A 23,154-nucleotide genomic window follows, 5' to 3' on the forward strand; every position below is an offset into this window, starting at 1 on the left:
ATGAAAGTACAATTACTCAGATAATATAAGGGTCATAGCCTGTGAAAATGAGCCTTATTCTTGTCAGGCTTCAGGAAAACAGATTGTATTGACAAAAGGCTGTCCTTGCATATTCTTTTGATTAGCCAAGTGGAGTGGAAGGCTGTTGTGCTGTTCATAACCCTGCTTCTAACTCTGTCAGTAAAGCGCTTTACATGTGTGAGATATTAACATTGCAGATTTTGTCCCACATAACAATAACTTTAGTATAAAATATTAAAGCATTTCAAACTTTTTATATGATCAGATCGAATCTTCTTTTTAGTGTTTAAATGCCACCGTATAGTCGTGAGTGATGGTGGCTATAAATGCACTTAAGATCAACTTAATAGCTACAGGGCTTATTTTCTAAAATAAAGCTATGAGGTCATCTCTTTTTTTGCTCGGTTATCCAAAGATACAGTATATAATGAAAACAGCACAAGACAATGGACCTCAAAACTGCAGCCAGACCTCCCAGAACAATTTTGGTAAAGTTCTAAATGTGGAACAAACAGGAGAAATACTCCATTGCTTTTAAGATGATTACACTCATTTTATCTCTTTATACAATTCACCCCAGCCTTGTATTGATAAATATGGCATGATGTATCTATAATATATTTATTTCCTGCACATTTTACATTTGTGATTGTTTTGATAGAGACTATTCAGGTTACATAAAGGTAACATATGAAGGCTGATTATGACCTTGTTTGAGGTCTAAATTAAAAAAAAATGGTCAAAATTTACTGTTCATAAAAAAATTACTACTCCAAGCACGCAGAATAGTTAATGCAATGTGTAATTTAACACCGCTGATCTGAAGAAGCTTTAAGATGATACTCATATCTTTGAGCCTACACCAGTGTCAGCATTTTATACTCAAGAAGACAGAGGTCACTGTCCTTGTGGATTAGGAGGAAAGGTCTATTGACTGAAACCGGCTGCATGACAAACTGAACAAAGACAAGGTGATAAACATAGAAATAAACTGCATGCTGTTGCAATTAATTTGGGTTTTACCAGTGATAAATCATGTTTTTTTCTGCACCTTTACAGCGGTACAGTTTTTATTGAATGTTCTCCATAGAAAAACCAAGAAAAAAGGCAACATCTCACTTTTCTTGTCGTACATTACTGCGTTTATTTGCCGCATAACTGTTTCACTTTGTTACTCGCAGGTGGATTGACCGGTAAAAAGAACAAAGAATCTACTTGGCTTCTTGCAGAAAATAGTATTCTAATTTAATCATGAACTGCTCACTCGTCTCATTCTGGGACTGGGAAGTACTGTTTTAAAAAAATTGTAAAGAGATTTTTGAAATTATCCTATTACTGTTAACCTTACTTATTAAGCACCAACATATTCCACAGCGCTGCACACACATCAGTGGTGGAGGGCCCTGCTCATGAGATTATATTCTCAAATTAATTACATGTGTAACCAAGACAAAAGGAGGGGTATGTTAAATGACTCCTTCCTCATAATATTTAAAAGCTTTCAAAAACTCACACACCAACATTTACACGTACATGCTCCAACACACTTACACATGCTCACACACACATCCATAATGCATATTCTCGGTCCCTCCTTTACCCTCTCCCTCCTTCCATCACTCATTCACCTTAGTCACAACTCGATCCAGCCACGTTCCTGCTTCTTTCTTCTCTCTCTGCTTTTTTGCGGAAGTGGTTCAGATAGATTTGTGGAGAAGGAGAGATGCAGAAATATATTGGGAAAGACTCCCTTGGGGGGGCAAGTTGCCACCCCTGTCAAAGTGCCACCCCGGGTCCCATGGACTCATGTTAGGGGCAGCCCTGGTCAGTCCACCCCTGGTCTTAGGTTCTAAATTTGGCGGGGGGGGGAAGGAATAACCTAGGGGGGGTAATTGCCCCCCTTGCACCCACACGGCGACCTCTATGCTCACAGCTGCCCCTTGTTCTGATAAATATTTCTGTAGGCTACCACCCCTGTTATTCAGTAGATTGTAGTGCCATTGGCATAGATAGCAGGAGGGAAAGGATTAGTAAAACCAGGCCAGGATCCATACTCACCCTACCTGATGTTCCAGGGGGTGACCAGGCATTGGCTGGATATAGCTGGCTGCACGATGCATAAACATTAAAACATAACATACAGCCTCTCATATCCTGCTGTCAGCTGCACTTACATCATTTGGTGACCATCGATCTTAAAGTGCCAGGGCCGCCTCATCATTATCTTCCGACCATGTTTATGGCTGTCAAGAGTCAGCCAGCAGTCCCTACATTGCTTGTTTCACTGAAATACAGGAAGGCACAGTTTCTTCTCTGACTCTGGTGAAGAAAACGCTGACCCTTCAATTTTGGTTAAAGCTTCAACCTTTTATTTTCCAGAGGAATGAGCAAAGCATTGCTTCTGTATGTGCTGGCACACAGCAGGTTAATTTCAACAATAAAAATTCAACATAGCCGAGTCACTGCGGCTCTGGATGAATAAAAAAACAGATCCTGCTGCTAGCGGCCAGTGGAGAAAATAACACAATCTCCTACTATCACCCTACACACAGCATGAGTCCATTATAGCAAAACCATTAGAGTTTGCTACATCTGCGATTCACCATTAGACGATTTCAGTCCAGTAAGGTTTGCACAATCATTATCTTACCCACTGTCAATCACTTCCTGCTGCCTACGCTCTTTCGCTGACAGTACAGGCACAGGCAGTTTCCAAAACAAATCCTCCGTTAAGATCCGACTGAGTGTTATGGACACTGCCAGTACCTGTACTGTCAGAGAGAAAAATATTTATGGCAGTGGGTACATAATGCTGCTTTTTTACTCAAAAACGTAAGAAAAACATTATAAAGTAGTATTCACAGCTTATGGTTATATATGTGACTCTGGCAACAACTGTATTACACAGAACAGAAGCTCAAAAGAAATCCTAATCGCACATGGTGCTACCATATTAGCTTTTCAAGCATCTATTTAAGCCCTCCAGAGAGTTGTTAAAGTCAAAATCAAATGGAGAGCAGTCACTATGTGGGTAACAAGTTAATATTATTACTATCTTTTCTTTATATAGTGACGCAGCAATTTTTACAATACATATATTTAAGGGGTATGACAAAACTAGAGTTTATCAAGACAACCCAACACATTAGGTACAGAGGGCACTTCTTGCAAGCTTACACTCTGGTGAGGACTGGAGCCTAGAACAAAGCAGCAAGGGTTGCATGACTGGTGCTATCCAACCATACCTGCCCCTATGTGAAAAAAGCAATTCCCCTTTAGGTACTAAATCAACCAATCAAATTTAATTGAAAATTGGGCTCAGTTTTACTAGACACACCCTGATATGATTACTGCCAGACATTTCGAATCTAAAGATCAATTAAATAGAAGCTGTCTTGCAAAGTGAAGTATGTTAAAAGGCTCAAAAAGCAGCACAATCTAAAGAAATTCATGATGAGAAACAAAGTAATTTACATCTATTAGTCTGGAAAGGGTTGAAAAGCCATTTCCAAGGCTCTGGGACTCCAGTGAACCACGTTAAGAGCCATTATCTACAAATGGGGAATATTTGAGACAGTGGTGAACCTCTCCAGGAGTGGCCGGACTTTCGGAATTCCTCCAAGAGCGCATCAAAGGCTCATCCAGGAGGTCATACAAGAATCAAGACTAACATGTAAACAACTGAAGTCCTCACTTGCCTCAGTTAAGGTCAGTGTTCACAATTCCACAAGAAATTATGTGAAAATGGCATCCATGGGGAAACCACTGCTGTTGACCAAAAAGAACACAGAGGATTGTCTCACATTTTCCTTGTCAACATCTTGATGACCCTTAAGGCTTTTAGTATAATATTCTGTAGACTGATGAGTCAAAAATGTAACTTTTTGGAAGACATGAGTCCCATTACATCTGGCATAAAGCTAACTCAGCATTTCCCAATAAGGACATCATGCGAACAGTCAAACACAGTGACGGTAGTGTGATGGTCTAACGCTGCTTTACGGCTTCAGGACATGGGCGACATGGGCGACATGGGAACAGTGATGAATAGATGGAACTGTTCTCTACCAGAAGATCCTGAAGGGGAATGACCGGTCATCAGTTTGTGGCATAAAGCTCAAGTGCAGTTGGGTTTTGCAGCAGGGTATTGATCCGAAGTACACAAGTAAGTCCACCCCTGAATGGTTCAAAAGAAATTAAATTAAGGTTTTGGAGTGGCATAGTCAAAGTCCTGACTTGAATCCATTTGAGATGCTGTTGCAAGACCATAAAAAGCAGTTCATGCTAGAAAACCCTCCAATGTGGCTGAATTGAAACAGTGATGTAAAAGACTCATTGCCAGTTATCACAAACATTTAATTGCAGTTGTTGCCACCAAAGGTGATACAACCAGTTATTAGGTTTAAGGTGCAATTACTTTTTCACGTGGGTGGTATAGATTTTCAATAATTCTTTAGGGGAGGGGAGTAGGCACAGAGTAGTTGCGGCTAAACATCTACCCACTGGCAGAAGAAAGAAGCGACCCAGATAAGGGACCAAGAGAGTTCCCTAATTTGGAGGTAAAATGTCTAAAGGTAATAGTATGTATCAGTGAATCAGTGTGACATCACATGACTAATAATGAGAGGGTTGGTTTAAGACAGTGGGAACGGTCAGGATATTAAATCTTTCCTAGCAAAACACCTCTCCATTTGGAGAACAAAAGTAATATTTCATTCCAGGCTCCATCGTCTTAACGACTGCCCCAAGGATGACGGAATTGAGATCCATGTTCTGTGTGCATGTATACATTTTTTTATATTTATTTAAATTAATGAACAGTTTTCTAAATAATCCTTTCTGAAATGTGAGAGGCAAACAAGCACTTTCTTCCATTCCTCTGAAAGTATTATCTATCTGTTTGCTATCAATCTTGCTTGTCATGCTGTAACACAGTTTTGAAGATTAGTCTTTCATGGGATTTTCTGGGCGTAACACTCTGTCCAATTTCAGAATCATTCATTATGCTAATGCTAAAACACCCTTTCATTTTATAAAAGGTTATAGCTCTGGTGTGCTTGTGATAAGTGCATTAGCCAAGAAAGAATTTGGTTGGCAGACAGGATTGCAATTTCAAGCCCAAACGTATTCATCAATGTAACATTCTTCCTCTAATACCCAAATTATTGAACGCCAAAAGTGTTGTTGTTGTCTGGAAGACAAGCAGTTTTTCCAGTTATTTTCCACTTTGGCTTCTGCCAGCTTATTATCTTTTGGTCCCCAGCCATACTTTATGACAGACAGGCATTTATAAAGACAATTCAATTCTCATTTGAGAGACATTTTCTGCTGTATCTTACACTGCTGGCAGTATTGCTTAGGAAACAGCAGTGACAGGCTATATGTATTTCTAATGGCGAACAACTGTGTTCTTTATTTTTAAGTGCTCTCATCTTTAATATTATTTTATTCCTCCAAAAGAAATTACTATATGTTCTTATATTTTTTAAAGTAATACAGGCACCAGTGGTGTTAGATAGTCCTACCACCCAGCTTGCACAGTCGAGTTGAGCAGGGAGAACATTTTCAACCATATCCAAAAAACAACGGAAAACACATCTGAGTTGCTGTGATCATTTCTGTGTTAAAATGAACAGTATCAGACCCCAGGGGCAGATATAGTTAGTCTTCTAGAATAGGTAGTGATACTCAAATCAGGGTTGGTGCAATAATTGTTGGCAATAATGAATAAACAGCAAAGGCTTGATCAAGGCAGCGACCAGGCCTAAATGACAAGGAAGTACAGGGTGGCTCCAGGCAGCATTCAGCCCTAAACGACAAGGAAATACAGGATCAGGCCAGGAGGCAATCGGGCATAAAGGATAAGGGAGTACAGGGTCAGACTAGGCAGCAATCAGGCATTAATGATATGGCAGTACAGGGTCGATACAGAAAGCAATCAGGCCTAAATGACAAAGAAGTACAGGGTCAGGCCAGGCAGCAATCAGGCCTAAAGGATAAGGCAGCACAGGGTCAGGCCAGGCAGCAATCAGGCCTAAACGATAAGGCAGTACAAGGTCAGTCCAGGCGACAATGAGGCATAAATAAAAAGGCAGAACTGTCAGTCTAGGCAGCAAAAAGGGCAATCATTTGAAACATTCCTAGATCAGGAAAACAGAAGGCAGAGAAGTAAAAATACAGACCAAGTCACAACAGGGAACAAAGGAGAACTCCACAAGAGATGGTATCCACACAAGTGCAAGGTTCAAATGAGAGAACCAGGTTTAGATAGATCAGAACCAGGTGTTTTAACTCCAGTGTCATGTGATCTCTTGATTGAGCATTTGGAAGATCTGACCTGAATGAGACCCATAAACATACCTGGGAACTTCCAGGTACCTAGAGCCTACCCTTGTGGGACGTGGCCAGGACTGCCCGCTGACATCGGTGGGTGGTGCGTTCCCGCTGACGCTGGGGGTATCCACACTGCGTTCACGGGAAAACATCCACATCTAAAGTGGAAATGGGCGGGGAGTGGGGCGTGTCAAGAACCTGAGAAGCGGTGTTTCTTCCGGAGTTTTCCAGGTCAAAAACCAGCGAGTTCCCAGGTATGCCTATAAAGGAAGGCATCAAACATGGAGCAGCCAGTGCCAGTATTGATGGAGTTAAATGACACCGCGGGGGCACAGCGCAGTGTCAAATATGCCTGGAAATTCACCACACCCACTGACCCAAAGCTCCGCCTACTCTGCCAAACCCGCATAATTAGCATAATTTAGCTCTGTCTGGTTATTATAGCAAAAACTATATATATATATATATATATATATATATATATATATATATAAAGTATTAAGAAAAGTAGATAAAAAATAACAAGGGAATTAATGATATTAGAACTGCATAGAATCAAAAAATAATAGCAAAAGAAATGTTCCTTACGAAGAGCAATTTTTAAGATTGGTAAATGCCTTGTTTAGTATCTTTACATAAGACTTACCATTTCTGTCAATAGCAAATGGCACATCACTTGTAACAATCTCATAATTGCAGATCTGGCTGTACTGCAGGGAGCAGTCCTCATCCATTGCTTCCACCTGTAGGATACTGTCATAAATCTTGCCCTCGGTCACCGTGGCTCTGTATGTCTTCTCTTTAAATACGGGAGCAAACTCATTCACGTCATTCACTTGTATGTGGACTACAGCCCTAAAAATGCAAAGATGAGAAAGAATAACTTTGATGTGCCGTGATTTTTTAAAATAGTTTTATGCATTTTATGAACAAATACATGAACACATTACTTGTAATTTGACGTTTATACTACACAGATACTAGATCTTTTTCTACTTAGTCTACCTCACTATACTCCTGTTTACTCCCGTTTGTGTTTATCATCTTGCCTATGTCTACTGTGTTGGGAAAACAAACCTTTGTACTCATAGAACCGCTGAAGGAGTTAAACCTCCTCCTTCCCTCTGGCAAATGATTGCTGTTCTTACTAAGACACTTTCTAGGTATACTCACTTGGAACTTCAAAACCTGCAGTCTGCTAATAACAGGGACCCGCCAGGGAAACGACTACAAGCCTATATAGAAGATAGATAGAAGATACCATGGCTAAGGGCTGATCTGAGGGTTGGTAACTAAACAGCTTTAGTTATTTGATAACACACCTGAGACTTATGTATTAACCTGAAACAATGACTCTAATGCTGATACTGTATCTCTGTTACAAGGGCTCTTTAAAGCCACCAATAGATGACTTTGTTGCCCCTTTTCTGGATCCTCTATATCGTTTAGCTTCTCTCTATTGTCTCCTCTGAGAAATCCTGAACCCAGCAGCTAGGGGAAACGGACGAGAAAGCACTCGATTTAGGAAGCAGCCGCTAGGAAATGAAACATGTGAATCACTAATAGCTTCGCTGAGAGACATGGATCAGTGACATATACACCAGTGCACCAGTCACTGCTAGATTTATTCTTTGGAAAAATGTCATCAAAAGCACAGACAGTATTCATTACAATGCCATCTGAAAACTGATTTCAGTCACCCAATTATTACATAGATACATTTTTATTCCACATGCCAAATATATAAAGTTTTGACTTTTCATGGGGGGAGTGTTCTTCCTTCAAAGTTCCCTCAAAGATTTGTCTTTAGTACCCTTTGATTTATCCTTTGATTGTTGAGCTTTTAGATGGTTTTTGTGTCACCTAACAGTTCCTTAAGTCCTCCCTTCAAACTCTTTAGTGAAAAACTCTACAGAGCTTGGCTGGACCTCTTTTAACTTTGCAATTTAAAATATATGATAGCAGCATGACCCTTTTAATTTTTTATGGTGTCCTCTTGTAAATGAATGGGAAGTTTCTGTAGAATACCTCTATATGCACTTGCCCCTTTGCTGGCACCCTAGGTATTTTCAGTGCAGGAGACATCTCCTGCCATGTGATATACCTACCTCCAGACAGAGCCTTCTCAACAAACATAGACTCTCAGTACCCATGTGCTGAAACCACTTTCTTGCCACTGATTGGCTGCTTCATCATACTATGGACTATTTGAACGCTTATTAAAGTACTCAGAAAGTCCCATAAATTACGTTAGTCTACTCGATAATGCACTTGATTTCCCATGGCACTCAAAAGGATAAGCACTTTAGCAATCAGTTTTCTTTATATATAATTATTTGTATATAATCAAGTTTATACTTACAGTTGTACATACATTGTTCTCTAATTGTTATAAAATATTATTACAAATATCTAAATCTCCTCTCAGGTTCAGAGGACCTTACATAACACATTTTGTATTACATGGCGTATTCTGTAACTTGGAAATCAAATTGATAGGCCTCTTAAAAATAGCACAGCAGTAATGGTTGGCTGTAAATATTTATGTTAAACCTGATTAAAAATGCAACATGAACATGTTTATTATAAAAGCATTGATGTGCTAAGATGAAGTGAAAAAGCTCTTAGTATAAATACCATTTTGAGCCTACATAGCAAGGCGACTATAATGAAACTAGAGAAACCATTGTTTTTGGAATAAAGACACAGTAAAAAGTAATGATATACTATACAAGATATGTAACGGAATAAGAAATTTGGAAAAAATAATTTACAGTTAAATGTTTGTATACACAGTACTGCATACACAGGACTTTTAGGGCTATGGTAGTCTCGGATATACCTGAGGTCTTGACCAGACATCTAGGTTGAGCATTATTCCCACCACACAGGTAATTAAGAGTAATACAGCACCACTGATTTGGCTCATAAGGAAGCAATGTAGCCAAAACTGGGCTAATGAGATGTACTGATGCACTAACTATGTTAGGGAGTGGCCGGAGGTAAGAGGGTGCAGGGTCAACCCACCTTACCCTCAGAGCCACCTTGCGATGCTCAGTTACAGAATGTTGCATGGAGACTATATGGGAGCTGCAGTGGAGGTCTATGATGTTGCAGCTCTTTAGGCTGGTCAGGGAAGTTCCGATGTTCTCCTTAGCTTACAAATGATCCCCACTGCCTGACAGTTTTCTTTAGCATCCCCCATGCATTTGAAAAATGGCCCTCACAAGAAATTTAATAGACCACACAGTTATCATAATGTATGCATGTAGTGTCCCTTTAATTTCTTCTGGTTTTCATGTCAGCAGAAAAATAATTTTAATGTTATACTTAATACAATGTTGCAAATTTAAGTTTCACCAATGAAGATTGACAGAATTCTGCTGGCATGAAGTAAAGAAGAGGATGCCTAAACTACCCTTATCGTGACAAATGTCCTTATTTGTTTAAGATGGAATCAGGGCTGAAACGTTTCTACTGATATAACATCAGATAATATGACTTAACTAATTACAATTCAGCCAAATGTTTTTCATAATGGAAAAAGTGGAATATACATTGGGTGGAATGTCCCGTTTCACCAGATTTATGTGCGGCTGACTGCATTTTTAGATCTGTATATCATCTCAATGTACACGAGCTCTGATCCTTAACAATACCATAAAATAATTTAACCAATACGCCATCACTGGACGTTCCACCAACAGAATGCCTAATCTCGTCCTGTAGGATCAGTGTCCTTTTTGGACATGTAGCCTGGGATCTCATTACATTACAGAAGCACAAGACTGTAGAATGCAGATCTTTGCACTTTAGCCAATAGTGAAGTCACCAAGTTATCATAGTGGTGTAAGCTCCTTTACTTGTTGCCGTTTGACAGCTATGTAAATCAGAAACTAAAACTTGATGCTTAATAAACACATCCATTTTGCACATGTGTAGTTGTGCAAAGTCACTCACTTGTGAGATTTCTTCCAATTGGCACCACTTGGACCAGCTCCACAGTCATACGCCTGGATGATAAATGTATACTCCTTCTGTAGTTCACAATCAATTGATCCTTTTGCTTTCAGACGTCCTTCTCCCGATGTCTTGTTCAACACCACAGCCTCAAAAGGAGTCTCCTGGCCGTGGATCTTGAACGCACAAATTTCTCCTGTGCAAACAAAATGAATTAACAATCAATACAAACCAAGTCAAATGTCACAAAAGAGCATGTGTTTGATGAGCTTGACAAACGCTAAATGGATAAAACACAGTGAGATTTGAATGGGTAAATATAAATACCATGTGCTACAGCCAGGATTTCAGAACCAGCCACACAAAACTACACTCATAAATTCTACATGCTGATGGCTGGCATAAGAGTAATGCCAGTGACAATTATTCATAATGTATGAAAGATCATTAAAGGGAAATAACGGTGTTCTTTCAATGATTAATTAACCATAAAAACATTGGGTGCAACTTGCCATCAGAATATTGAATATTAAACGGTTAAAAACGGGTTAAAACGGAAGTCCCGTTTTAACGGTTTAATATTCAATAATAAGTTAGCACTAATTTCTTCAGCATCCCTATCATTCTGCTCTTACATTTCTAAATTTGTAAATGCTATCATTAGCAATATCGTATCTTTTTTTAGAGATAATGATCTATGATTCTTTTTGCTTCTGCATCAAGAATTTTCGTGGAATTGAAGTAAACAATTTTGGGGTTCTTTAATTTTACTTACAAAGGTCATTTAAAGAAGAAGAGACTTTTAGCTATTATGGTCACTCTAAACAGATGTCTAATAGCTAATGGTGAGTTGTTGGAAAGCACAATAGTGAATATAAGGACAGCTACCTTAATCATGGCCCCAATTATTCGTTGGGTTGGGTTTTTGTTATCTATGTTCGCACCCCGTATAATGGATAAAATGTTAAAAAACGAAATCTTACTATAATAAATACAGAGAGGGAATGAAAATAATAATAGAAACACATGGATTATATTTGTATTTACAACAGAAAAATGTTCAGAACAAATGACCACAGTGTGTGTTTTTCTCAACAGAACTCATTTATATATTTCTCAAAATGTAATTCAATGCTGCCTGACTACCATCTTTTTTTTTACACACTGAACAAAGTCTAACCCAAGAAGAAGTGCAGTGCCGCCTAAAAAAAATCAAAATAGACAAATCACCAGGTCCAGATGGCATTCACCCCCGCGTTCTAAGGGAGTTAAGTAATGTAATAGACAGACCCCTATTTCTAATATTCAAGGACTCTATAGTGACAGGGTCTGTTCCCCAGGACTGGCGCATAGCAAATGTTGTGCCAATATTCAAAAAGGGGACAAAAAGTGACCCGGGGAATTATAGGCCTGTTAGTTTAACTTCTGTTGTATGTAAACTGTTTGAGGATTTCCTAAGAGATGCTATTTTGGAGTATCTCAATGAAAATAAGTGTATGACTCCATATCAGCATGGGTTTACAAGGGATCGGTCCTGTCAAACTAACCTGATCAGCTTTTATGAGGAGGTGAGCTCAAGACTGGATCGGGGTGAATCGCTGGATGTCGTATATCTTGATTTTTCCAAAGCATTTGATACGGTGCCGCATAAAAGGCTGGTACATAAAATGAGAATGCTTGGGCTGGGGAAGAATGTGTGTATGTGGGTAAGTAACTGGCTCAGTGATAGGAAACAGAGGGTGGTTATTAATGGTACATACTCTGAGTGGGTTACTGTTGCTAGTGGGGTACCACAGGGGTCAGTTTTGGGTCCTATTCTTTTTAATATATTTATTAATGACCTTGTAGAGGGATTGTATAGTAAAGTATCAATCTTTGCAGACGATACTAAGCTCTGTAACGTGGTTAACACAATAGAGGACAGTGCACGATTACAAATGGATCTGCATAGGTTGGAGGCTTGGGCTGGGATGTGGCAGATTAGGTTCAACACAGATAAATGTAAACAAAAAACAAAATACTGTCTGCGCTTCTCACCCTAATAAAGTTGGCAACAAATATATAAACATAATATAAATAAGAGGTTTTGGTTATATGAATTGGCCAAAGCATAATTAAGCTCACCCGCCACGTCAAGGCACACTCTCAATAGGGTGAGAACCTACGCTCACCTCCTACATAGTGGGCACACAAAGCAGTTTATACTGCTACCAAAACCAAATTAATGTGTTGGGGGAGGTGCAATTAAACCTCCACCCATTTAACCCCTGGACAGCAAGCTGCAACCAGACTAATGAGGAGCCAACAACCTCAAATATGTGCAAACAGGGAAAAGAAAAAATGTCGGTGCGCTAAGCTAGTCTCAGGCTCAAATAATACAAATGTATAATATGAGGCCTACCAAACAGTGTGAGCATGCTGCAAATACAGTGTGTTGGCTGTACAATGTATACAAAAAATAAAATACTGTCTGCGCTTCTCACCCTAATAAAGTTGGCAACAAATATATAAACATAATATAAATGAGAGGTTTTGGTTATATGAATTGGCCAAAGCATAATTAAGCTCACCCGCCACGTCAAGGCACACTCTCAATAGGGTGAGAACCTACGCTCACCTCCCACATAGTGGGCACACAAAGCAGTTTATACTGCTACCAAAACCAAATTAATGTGTTGGGGGAGGTGCAATTAAACTTCCTCCCATTTAACCCCTGGACAGCAAGCTGCAACCAGACTAATGAGGAGCCAACAACCTCAAATATGTGCAAACAGGGAAAAGAAAAAATGTCGGTGCACCTCCCCCAACACATTAGTTTTGGTAGCAGTATAAACTGCTTTGTGTGCCCACTATGTAGGAGGTGAGAGTAGGTTCTCACCCTATTGAGAGTGTGCCTTGACGTGGCGGGTGAGCTTAATTATGCTTTGGCCAATTCATATAACCAAAACCTCTCATTTATATTATGTTTATATATTTGTTGCCAACTTTATTAGGGTGAGAAGCGCAGACAGTATTTTGTTTTTTGTATACATTGTACAGCCAACACACTGTATTTGCAGCATGCTCACACTGTTTGGTAGGCCTCATATTATACATTTGTATTATTTGAGCCTGAGACTAGCTTAGCGCACCGACATTTTTTCTTTTCACAGATAAATGTAAGGTTATGCACATGGGGAAGAAAAATCCAGGCTGGGAATATGTATTAAATGGGAAAACACTGGGGACGACTGACATGGAAAAGGACTTAGGAGTTTTAGTTAACAGTAAATTTACCTGTAGCGACCAGTGTTAGGCAGCTGCTGCTAAGGCAAATAAAATCATGGGGTGCATCAAAAGGGGCATAGATGCCCACGACAAGGAAATAATTCTACCACTGTACAAGTCACTAGTCAGACCACACATGGAATACTGTGTACAGTACTGGGCACCAGTGTACAAGAAAGATATAGTGGAGCTGGAGAGGGTTCAAAGACGGGCAACCAGAGTAATAAGGGGAATGGGAGGACTACAGTACCCAGAAAGATTATCAGAATTAGGGTTATTTAGTTTGGAAAAAAGATGGCTTAGGGGGGACTTAATAACTATGTATAAATATATTAGGGGACAGTACAGAGATCACTCCCAGGACCTTTTTATACCCAGGACTGTATCTATAACAAGGGGACATCCTCTACGGTTGGAGGAAAGAAGGTTTCTACACCAGCACAGACGGGGGTTCTTTACAGTAAGAGCGGTGAGATTATGGAACTCTCTGCCAGAGGAAGTAGTAATGGTAAACTCAAGAGTTCAAAAGGAGCCTGGACGTGTTTCTTGAAAGCAATAATATTACAAGTTATGGATATTAGATTAATAGGGACAGAACGTTGATCCAGGGATTTATTCTGATTGCCATATTTGGAGTCGGGAAGGAATTTTCCCCCTGGTATGGGGCAATTGGCGTCTGCTTCATAAGGGTTTTTTGCCTTCCTCTGGATCAACACAGTAGGGACACAATATGTATATAGGTTGAACTTGATGGACTTTGGTCTTTTTTCAACCTTATGTACTATGTTACTATGTTACTAGTGTGTGTGTGTGTGTGTAAGAAGTGGCTCAGGTGGCCCTGGCTATGGAAGCTATTTTGTATCCCACTTCATCAGTGTGCTTTTTTTTTTTTTTTAATAAAACTGAAAATGTGTACAGTTTTGCCTTACACAACTGCATATACAGCTTCCAATAGAAAAATCTTACACTGAAACATGGAATTTGTCGACATACAACCTGTCCATACAGTCTACACACTTTCTACATGATGGAAAACTTCAAACCAACAGTGCATTTTACAAAAGTGTGTGAAACATTATTATACAGGGACAAATCTGCATTAAAAGAGTGGTGACATTGTTTTATATTTGTATATGGATTTTAGCAGCTTAAGTTCAGCTTGAGAGTCAAATGCACAAAATATACCACAAAACAATTTAGTAACCAAAAACAATTGCCCGATAAAGAGTCAACTTGAGAAGAACTAGGGTTCTCTTGTTGAATAAAGACAAAATCCAGGTTGTGCAATAGCTACATACATAGCTGAAATAGATGGCTCTGAGTGATTTTGTGAACAAACTAGATTCACTTTCTATTCATATAGGTATAGCGTTATACCATGCTAACTACAGAAGGAAAAATAGCTAAATTGGTACAGAAGATTACTTTTTGTGGCTAACTAAAGTGGAATAGAGAGTTAGCTTTAAAGACTACCTAGGTTATAGTAATACCCATGAAGAAGAAAGCTTCCGTTAGCCAACAAAGGTATCGTCTTTACTAAATTTGATCTGTGTATTCATATGTTTACTTAATTTTGCATGGCGGCCATAATTACTTATCTGTAAGTTTGTAACATAGCTTTTTCCATGTAATAATATTATTTTAATTCATTGAATACCATCATGTCCAACTGTTTCACCATGGGCACTGTGCAATCAACAGAAACTTTTATAGAGCCTGATTCAGATCAGGTTCTATAGTATGACATCATTAGATTAACACGTCCAGACAAGCCTATAACTTTATATTTATACACAACCACCTACATGGAAATTATGTTGTGTCCATCTTTTGAATCAGTAAAGCTTTTAAATCTCACGCAGAAATGTTTAAAAAAATAGGTTTTCTTGATGTACAACGGCAGCCTTTCAGACTAAATTTACACTCCTTGGTATGATAAAATGCAGCAGTATGAAACAAATCTGTGTGACACAATCGTATTTGGCAATCTCATTTACGCCTAACTCTGATTCATTTTTCGACCACCTAGGCTTATATGACCTATTGTAATAAATGTCACTATTAATATCACTATAGACATAGTATTATAATAAAAAGCGTTATTCTGTTTACTGATATATGCGCCAAAATAACAATAAAGTGTGTAGCAATTTGTTATCTTGTACAGAGTAGACATAAGAACTGCGCTTTCTCCTATTTGCTATTAATGTGTACGCTCTAGAATAATGCTGATATGACTTTTATTCGCAGTATCTAGGAAGTGCTTAAAATGCATGGTGATATGTGGGTTTGAACATATAATTTCAGTGCTAATGAGATTTCTCAGAACAGCTCCGATATGTGAATTCAATTATATGCTTTTCTATTAAAAGGACAAAACCGGAGGAATTATTGGGGAAAATAGCAAATATTGTGATATGGACATAGTGGTGAATGCACAGCAAAGTAACTTAGCCACAATAAACATATACCAAAGCAAATCAAGAATGTATATTCTATAGATAGTATAATGTGTGTGTGTGTGTGTATATATATATACATATATATATACACATACCTACATAGTACCTATACATTAAGAAACTGTATAGATGACGCTCAAACTATGACATACTTCAGATTTAATTGACTAATTTATTTAGCGCCATAGGGTATAATATATTCATTATAAAGAGAGGGGCTGTGTAGTAGAAAATAACGTGTCAATTAATTAGCTTTGAAAATCTACAGGGCTCTTCCAATACAACTCCTCTTTCTCTGGTGGATAATTGTAATTAATGACGGCATTTCCTCTGGCTTTTCAGATAGCACCGTGGTAAGTCATCTGCAGCGCTCCAATGGCTGCTAACCACACTTGACTGGCTAAGAGTAATATGAGTTATAATTTAATTTAGGAGGTGGCGTGCCAGGATTGTCTATTCTAGCCAAAAATATAGATAACTAGAAAAAACGTTACTGCCGTGATTAGAAATACTTTGAATGTGATTTATGAAAACATCCCCTACTGACTTAATTCTAACATTATGCATATTGTGTATTGTTATGCACAATGTTTTCCTCTGTTAAGTATTGGGGTAAGTTTACGTAAATCATACAAATAAAAGTGTTAAATTGAGATTTTTAATAAAAAAAACAAACAAACAATATCAGCTGATTTTTTAAAGCAACTCATGATTCCAAACGCTGACTCAATTATAAATTTTATGAACTAGCTACGTTAATTATCCAAATTAGTAGACGACCTACAAGAATAAAATGCAGATTCTAAAAAAAACACTACTTTAGCCCAGACTCCCTTCTTTATATTTTCCTGAAAATGCCAAATCAACACTTTCATTTAGACCTCCTATAATCCTACGTTAAAATAAGACCATTGACACAAACACTCCATCTTCCATGGATTCCGATTTGGAATGGACTATCACTGTTTGAGACCTATCTATATCTCCAATTTGTCCCTCTCCTGATGTACTTCTATGCTAGGAGCCCATTGTGAACGTATGACAGTTTTTCTAATTTCCAATGATAAATTAAATAGTGTTAATATTTTTTCTCTTCTAAATGTCTTACTCAGTGACATAAATAAATATCAGTAGATGACAAAGGAAGATAGTGTAAAGCGCTTTCCCCTAGCTATCTCTAGTTATATTAATACCACTCTTTGCCAAAATGTTGGGAGTTTTTGTAAACACACCATAAACTTAAAATAATAAAAAGAATCTGCAAAATAACACAGATTTGACTGGAAGTATACTTGACTTTGAGTTAAAAAGATCAATACTGCTCAATAAAAAAACAAAGCAAGAATTCAGCGCATACCCAGGGGATACATTAAAAAAACACATATCTAAAGGCATAAATATTGGGGATTCCATTACATTATATGGCCATACATTGCTTAGCCCACCACTGCGTGAATGTACCCCAAGTTTGGTGAGTTCTATCGAATTTTCATAGCTATATTACGTACCAAGGAGCTGAATCAGTGGGACTGCTTTTCATTTTTAACTCAATGATACTCTTAAGCAATTTAAAGCCTTCAGTGGACAGGACAAGGTTTGGTTAGAAACTACAAAATAGTTTTTTACTCTAGAAAGCCCGGTCCTTATTAGTCTATGGATACATCAAGCATGTGTAAAACAAAAAAAAAGCAAGCTCTGGTATTCAGTACTGTCATTTATAAAATGCAGATGTAAAGATGTAAAAAAAAGAAACCACTAAACCACAGAAAAGATTAAACGTTGGCACTTGAAACACAGATGGGGAATAAAAGAAATGAAACAAATCTTGCTTTTTTTTTTCTTCATTTCTTAAACCAGAGTGCGCTCAGTTCTTTTCTTTATGCAGAACCGCAGCTGGCTTGTCAGCTTATGACCTACTATTCTTTTTTTAACAGTACAGCTGTTTTCGAGCTCAATTGAGAGGAATAAACACAAGACCCAACGAGCTGCTGTTATCAATAAAAACCAACTTGGTTGCAAGTGCTAGCCACTGGTGTTCTAGGCAGCCATGCTTTTAGCACAGCTTCTTACGTAGTCTGGAGAAATCGAGTTTATTTTTAGCTTTTATATCTACCATAAGTTGCAGGTTAAATTTATAGTAATTACTAATTCTCTCTGGTCTGCATTAAGCTATTTAACGAGCCATCTTCCTGACAGTAAGCTTATGTGTTCTGTTAATTCAGTCTGACTTTTTCATATTTAATATGTGTGTGAATGAATACTACCCTTTTAGTATACATATGTTGTTCCGCCTTTGCTTTGGAAATGCCAAGGATGACATAACCTTATCTGTGCCTACTAAACAGCGGTGCAATTAAAAAGTAATGTCAAGTGTAAAACTATATTTGCAAACCTCTAATTAGCGAGCTTAAGATTTGTAATAATGAGTTCAGATTTAAAAAATATATTTTATTCAAACTTGCTGAAGGTATAGTGTGCAATAAGTAAATTGGTATGAAATTAGACTTGGGCACCAGGGGGCTCTTCGTGTTCGTCTTCGTGCTCATCTTCGGGTGAAAAAAACCTTCGTATTCCGCGAATATTCGCCTGGTCCTATCTTCTCATCGGGCGAATATTCGCGGACATTCTTCGTGTTCGGGTTTTCTTCGTTTTCCCCGGTTAAGGGGTTAAAACGGGGTTAAAGCCGCTCTGGCGCCAGGAGTTTAAATGTCCATATGAGCAACTCTATTGGTCGTCAGCAGGGGGCTCCCTGCTGGCAACCAATAGGGTCGCTCGTTCCGACTGTTAAACTCCTGGTGCCGTAATTGTCCGCCAGATCCCGCTGGTCTCCCTGTTCTATCATTTATTAACTGATAGAACAGGGAGACCAGTGGGATCTGCCGGGTAAGTTGCAGCATTGGGATTTTAAAAGTCTGTACGAGCGACTCTGTTGGTCGCTCGTACAGACTTTTAGGGTCCTGGTGCTGTAACTTACCCGGCACATCCCACTGGTCTCCTTGTTCTATGAGTTAAATGTCCGTACGAGCGACCAATAAAGTCGTTCGTACGGACATTTAACTGATAGAACTGGGAGACCAGTGGGATGTGCCGGGTAAGTTGCAGCATTGGGGTTTTAAAAGTCTGCACGAGCCACTCTGTTGGTCGCTCGTACAGACTTTTAGGGTCCTGGTGCTGCAACTTACCCGGCACATCCCACTGGTCTCCCTCCCTGTTCAATTAATTAAATGTCCGTACGAGCGAACAATAAAGTCGCTCGTACGGACATTTAACTAATTGAACAGGGAGGGAGACCAGTGGCATCGCCAGGGTAAGTTGCAGCATTGGGGTTTTAAAACCCCAATGCTGCAACTTACCCGGCACATCCCACTGGTCTCCCTCCTTGTTCAATTAATTAAATGTCCGTACGAGCGAACAATAAAGTCGCTCGTGCGGACATTTAACTAATTGAACAGGGAGGGAGACCAGTGGCATCTGCAGGGTAAGTTGCAGCATTGGGGTTTCAAAACCCCAATGCTGCAACTTACCCGGCACATCCCGCTGGTCTCCCTCCTTGTTCAATTAACTAAATGTCCGTACGAGCGAACAATAAAGTCGCTCGTACGGATATTTAACTAATTGAACAGGGAGGGAGATCAGTGGCATCGGCAGGGTAAGTTGCAGCATTGGGGTTTTAAAACCTCAATGCTGCAACTTACCCGGCAGATCCCACTGGTCTCCCTCCCTGTTCAATTAGTTAGGGGTTAACTTTATTTTTTAAAGGGTTAAGGGGCCGTGCAAGTGAGCCTATTGGTCGCTTGCACGGCCCTTTAACCTATTGATTTCCGCTCCCGTTAACCCCTTTGATGCTGTGTTAGATAACGCAGCATCGAAGGGGTTAACGGGAGCGGAAATCCATAGGTTCGCTGGCAGGGGTTACAAAGACCGTGCGAGTGAGCCTATTGGTCACCTTAGGCGAACCTGCGGATTTCCACTTCCGGGAACTGCTGCAAAGACAATGTAAGTTAGAAGAGGGGGGGAGAATGGTAGACGAAGACGAAGACAATCACGAAGATCTTCGTGGTGTGTGTCTTCGTCTTCGCCTACGTTTTACCGCCGCCGTCTTCTCTTCGGCATGTCTTCGGAACAAACACGAAAACGCACTCTTCGTGTTCGTTTCCATGTTCGCCCGAAGACGAATGCACAAGTCTATCTGAAATCTGGAAATCACCTATTCTAAGAAATGGTCTTGGGATTCCTAAACCAATTTCTAACTCATGGCCACTCTTCTTTTATGTTACATATGAGATGTGGTATCACATTACATGGAACATCAATTTCCTTGAGAATGGTACTCTTCAGGGTACACCAGAGACTACAATCTACTCTACCATAATTCCATGTGTGTCAAGAAGACAGAGCAGCGGATGAGTAAGGTCTGAATGTAGTTCAGAAATGGGCTGTCAGGTCCATTTCTGACAAGCAGTTTTGACAAAATTGAAGCTTCCGGCCATGGTCATTTCTGCGGTCCTTAGAAGCCTTGATCCTCCGAAGTTGCTACACCCTAGTTGCTACACCTAGTTTCCCATTTAGCCTGGTTCAACAACCCGTAATATTCAGAATGGAGAGATTGTGTGCCACAATGGAGTCTTCTTCCTTGGAGGAGTACAGAGCAGAGCAAAACAACTAAATAGTGTTTGGAAAAGGTTGGTTAAACCTGCACTAATTTTGGTATCTGATAGATGGCCCTGAAGTAAGTGAATCTGCTGTATGTGCTCAGTACTGGGCCAGGATTTTTATTTGTAGATAAGCTTTTTTTCATTTTTTTGTAAGAAACAGAAAATGTTTATGAAATGTCAAAATAAACCTGCACGCTGTTGCGTGTACTGTTGAGAGCAGTGCTTTCTTCCATCCAGGGCGGCCGGCTTATAGTATTTCATAATATATATTTATACTAGAAAAGAGTTTGAGCTAAAAAAAGACTAACACAAAGGAACACAAGGAACTCCAAATTACTGAAGAAACAAGGGCTACCCCCCGCCCAAACTATAAGATAACAAAAATAATGAAGTACTGTCACGCACAGCGTAAGGTAGAACCTGTAATCAGGTAGAACAGCGTGTGCAAGTCCCAAAGACAGAACACCAGAGTCCAGTATAGAATAACCAATGAGCAAGCCAGGGTCAGGAAGCCAGAAGTCAGGATCGTTGCAGGGTAAGCCGAGGTCAGGAAGCCAGAAGTCAGAATAGTCGTAATGTAAGCCGGAGTCAGATGCCAGGAATCAAATAACAGGAACGCGTACTGGGATGACACTATACAAATAGGTACAACCATCAGAAGGCAAGGTGAATGGTTTCTGAGGCTCTTAAATAGAAAGAGGAAGTGCAGACTTCAATTAGCATTCTCCCGCCATAAATTCAAAATGCCGTTACGTCACTTCCGGTCCGCGGCCATCTTGGGGTTGGCGAGACCTCAAATTACGAAAAGGACCGGTAGTACCGGCTGGCGCCACTAGGTGGCGTGCGGAAGAGCGCGTACGCGCGGCAGGACCAGACCAGGATTCAGAAGGCGGCGGCTGCCGTGTGGAGTTGCGGGGTCTTCCCCGTCCTCGCGGCGGCAGAAGCTGTCTTGCGGAGGAGGGGGGTCTTCCTCTCCTCCGCGGCGGTTGAAGCTGCTGTGGTAGGGCGGGGGGTCTCCCCCTTCTCCTCGGCAGCTGTGGCTGTTGCGGTAAGGTGGGGGGTCTCCCCCTCCTCCGTGGCGGCTGAGGTTGCTGCGGCAAGGTGGGGGGTCTCCCCCTCCTCCGTGGCGGCTGATGCTGCTGCGGCAAGGTGGGGGGTCTCCCCCTCTTCCGTGGCGGCTGAAGATCCGCGGACCCGGAGGGACCGGCAGCCAGGTACGTTACAAGTACTCACTATTTTATTTTCACATGTAAACCAGAAGTAGAATTGGTTAGTAAAGTTCTGCCTCCTGTGTGTCTGTGGCTTAGTATTATTATTTCATGGTATAATAGCGTCTAATTACTGTAAATAAAGCTCAACTATTCATTGTCCAGAAATCTATCTACTGTTCTCATAAATCATATCCACTTCTCTACCATCACTTCTGCTTGATTACATGCTTATATTGTACACAATGTATCTCATGTGTTGATGTCGCTTGTATCTTTGTCAATCTTAATAATTTTGCGTTCTCCCTTTGTGTAAATGGGCTGCAGAATCTGCATCAATTTTCTTTTTATGCTGATATTTTGTTTGGTTATCAAGAAGCAACTAGATAATCACAATCTTTAGCCTACATCATTATGGATTAGGTTGTTGTAGGTTAAAATGCGAGCTTTGCTCACTCATGACATCTGTTGCCTTCTTGCCAGATTGACATGAACAGTATACCGTATATTCCGGCGTATAAGACGACCCCCAACTTTTCCAGTTAAAATATAGAGTTTGGGCTATACTCGCCGTATAAGACTACCCCTCTACCCAGCATACAACAACCAGCCAATCACGGCCCTTACACTGCCCTTATACACACACACACACATATCTACACTTACTCACATACGCCTGTCCATACATACACATTTAAAAATACATACGGTATATATACATGTTATATATATATATATATATATATATATACATATACATACATATACATACACACACACATGTAGATATATATATATATACATACACATGTAGATATATACCTACACTGCTCTTACACACACCTGACCATACACATACACTGACCATCTCACACCAACATACATACACTGCACTCACACCCCTTTCTCCCCATCTCTTACCTTTCTCATCTTCTATCTTCTTTCTTCCATCCAGTTGTGGGAGTGTGAGGTCTGTCATTTCAGACCTCTGCTTTACTGCTCACTCATCACTACGCGCCGGCAATCGATGCCGAGCGCTGGGGCATGACGTCATCCCCGCACTCGGCATTAATAGCCGGCGCGTAGTGATTAGGAAGCAGGGAAGCCGAGGTCTGAAGTGCCAGACCTCGAGCTCCCTAATGTCGGGCTAATTAGAGGGAGGTCGTGATCTCCCCAACCAGCCCTGCTGATCAGGGCTAGTTGGGGAGATCACGATCTTGCACCTACCTCGGTGCGGCCCTGGGGACC

General features: G+C 40.0%; 1 protein-coding gene across 1 annotated transcript in view; it reads right to left on the reverse strand.

Moving 5' to 3' along the window:
- LOC149300240 (calsyntenin-2-like) overlaps nt 1–23,154 on the reverse strand; it is a 203,461-nt gene that overhangs the window by 81,623 nt on the left and 98,684 nt on the right. Inside the window, exons 3-4 of the mRNA XM_089485255.1 lie at nt 10,315–10,510; nt 7,001–7,209 (exon numbers count right to left, since the gene is read on the reverse strand). Coding sequence (XP_089341381.1) covers nt 7,001–7,209; nt 10,315–10,510 — 405 coding nt within the window. The remainder of the gene's footprint in view (nt 1–7,000; nt 7,210–10,314; nt 10,511–23,154) is intronic.

The sequence above is a fragment of the Sceloporus occidentalis genome, unplaced genomic scaffold (genome assembly GCF_023333645.1).
Source record: "Sceloporus occidentalis isolate IW3139 unplaced genomic scaffold, rSceOcc1.0.p SCAF_25, whole genome shotgun sequence".
Lineage (NCBI taxonomy): Eukaryota > Metazoa > Chordata > Lepidosauria > Squamata > Phrynosomatidae > Sceloporus > Sceloporus occidentalis.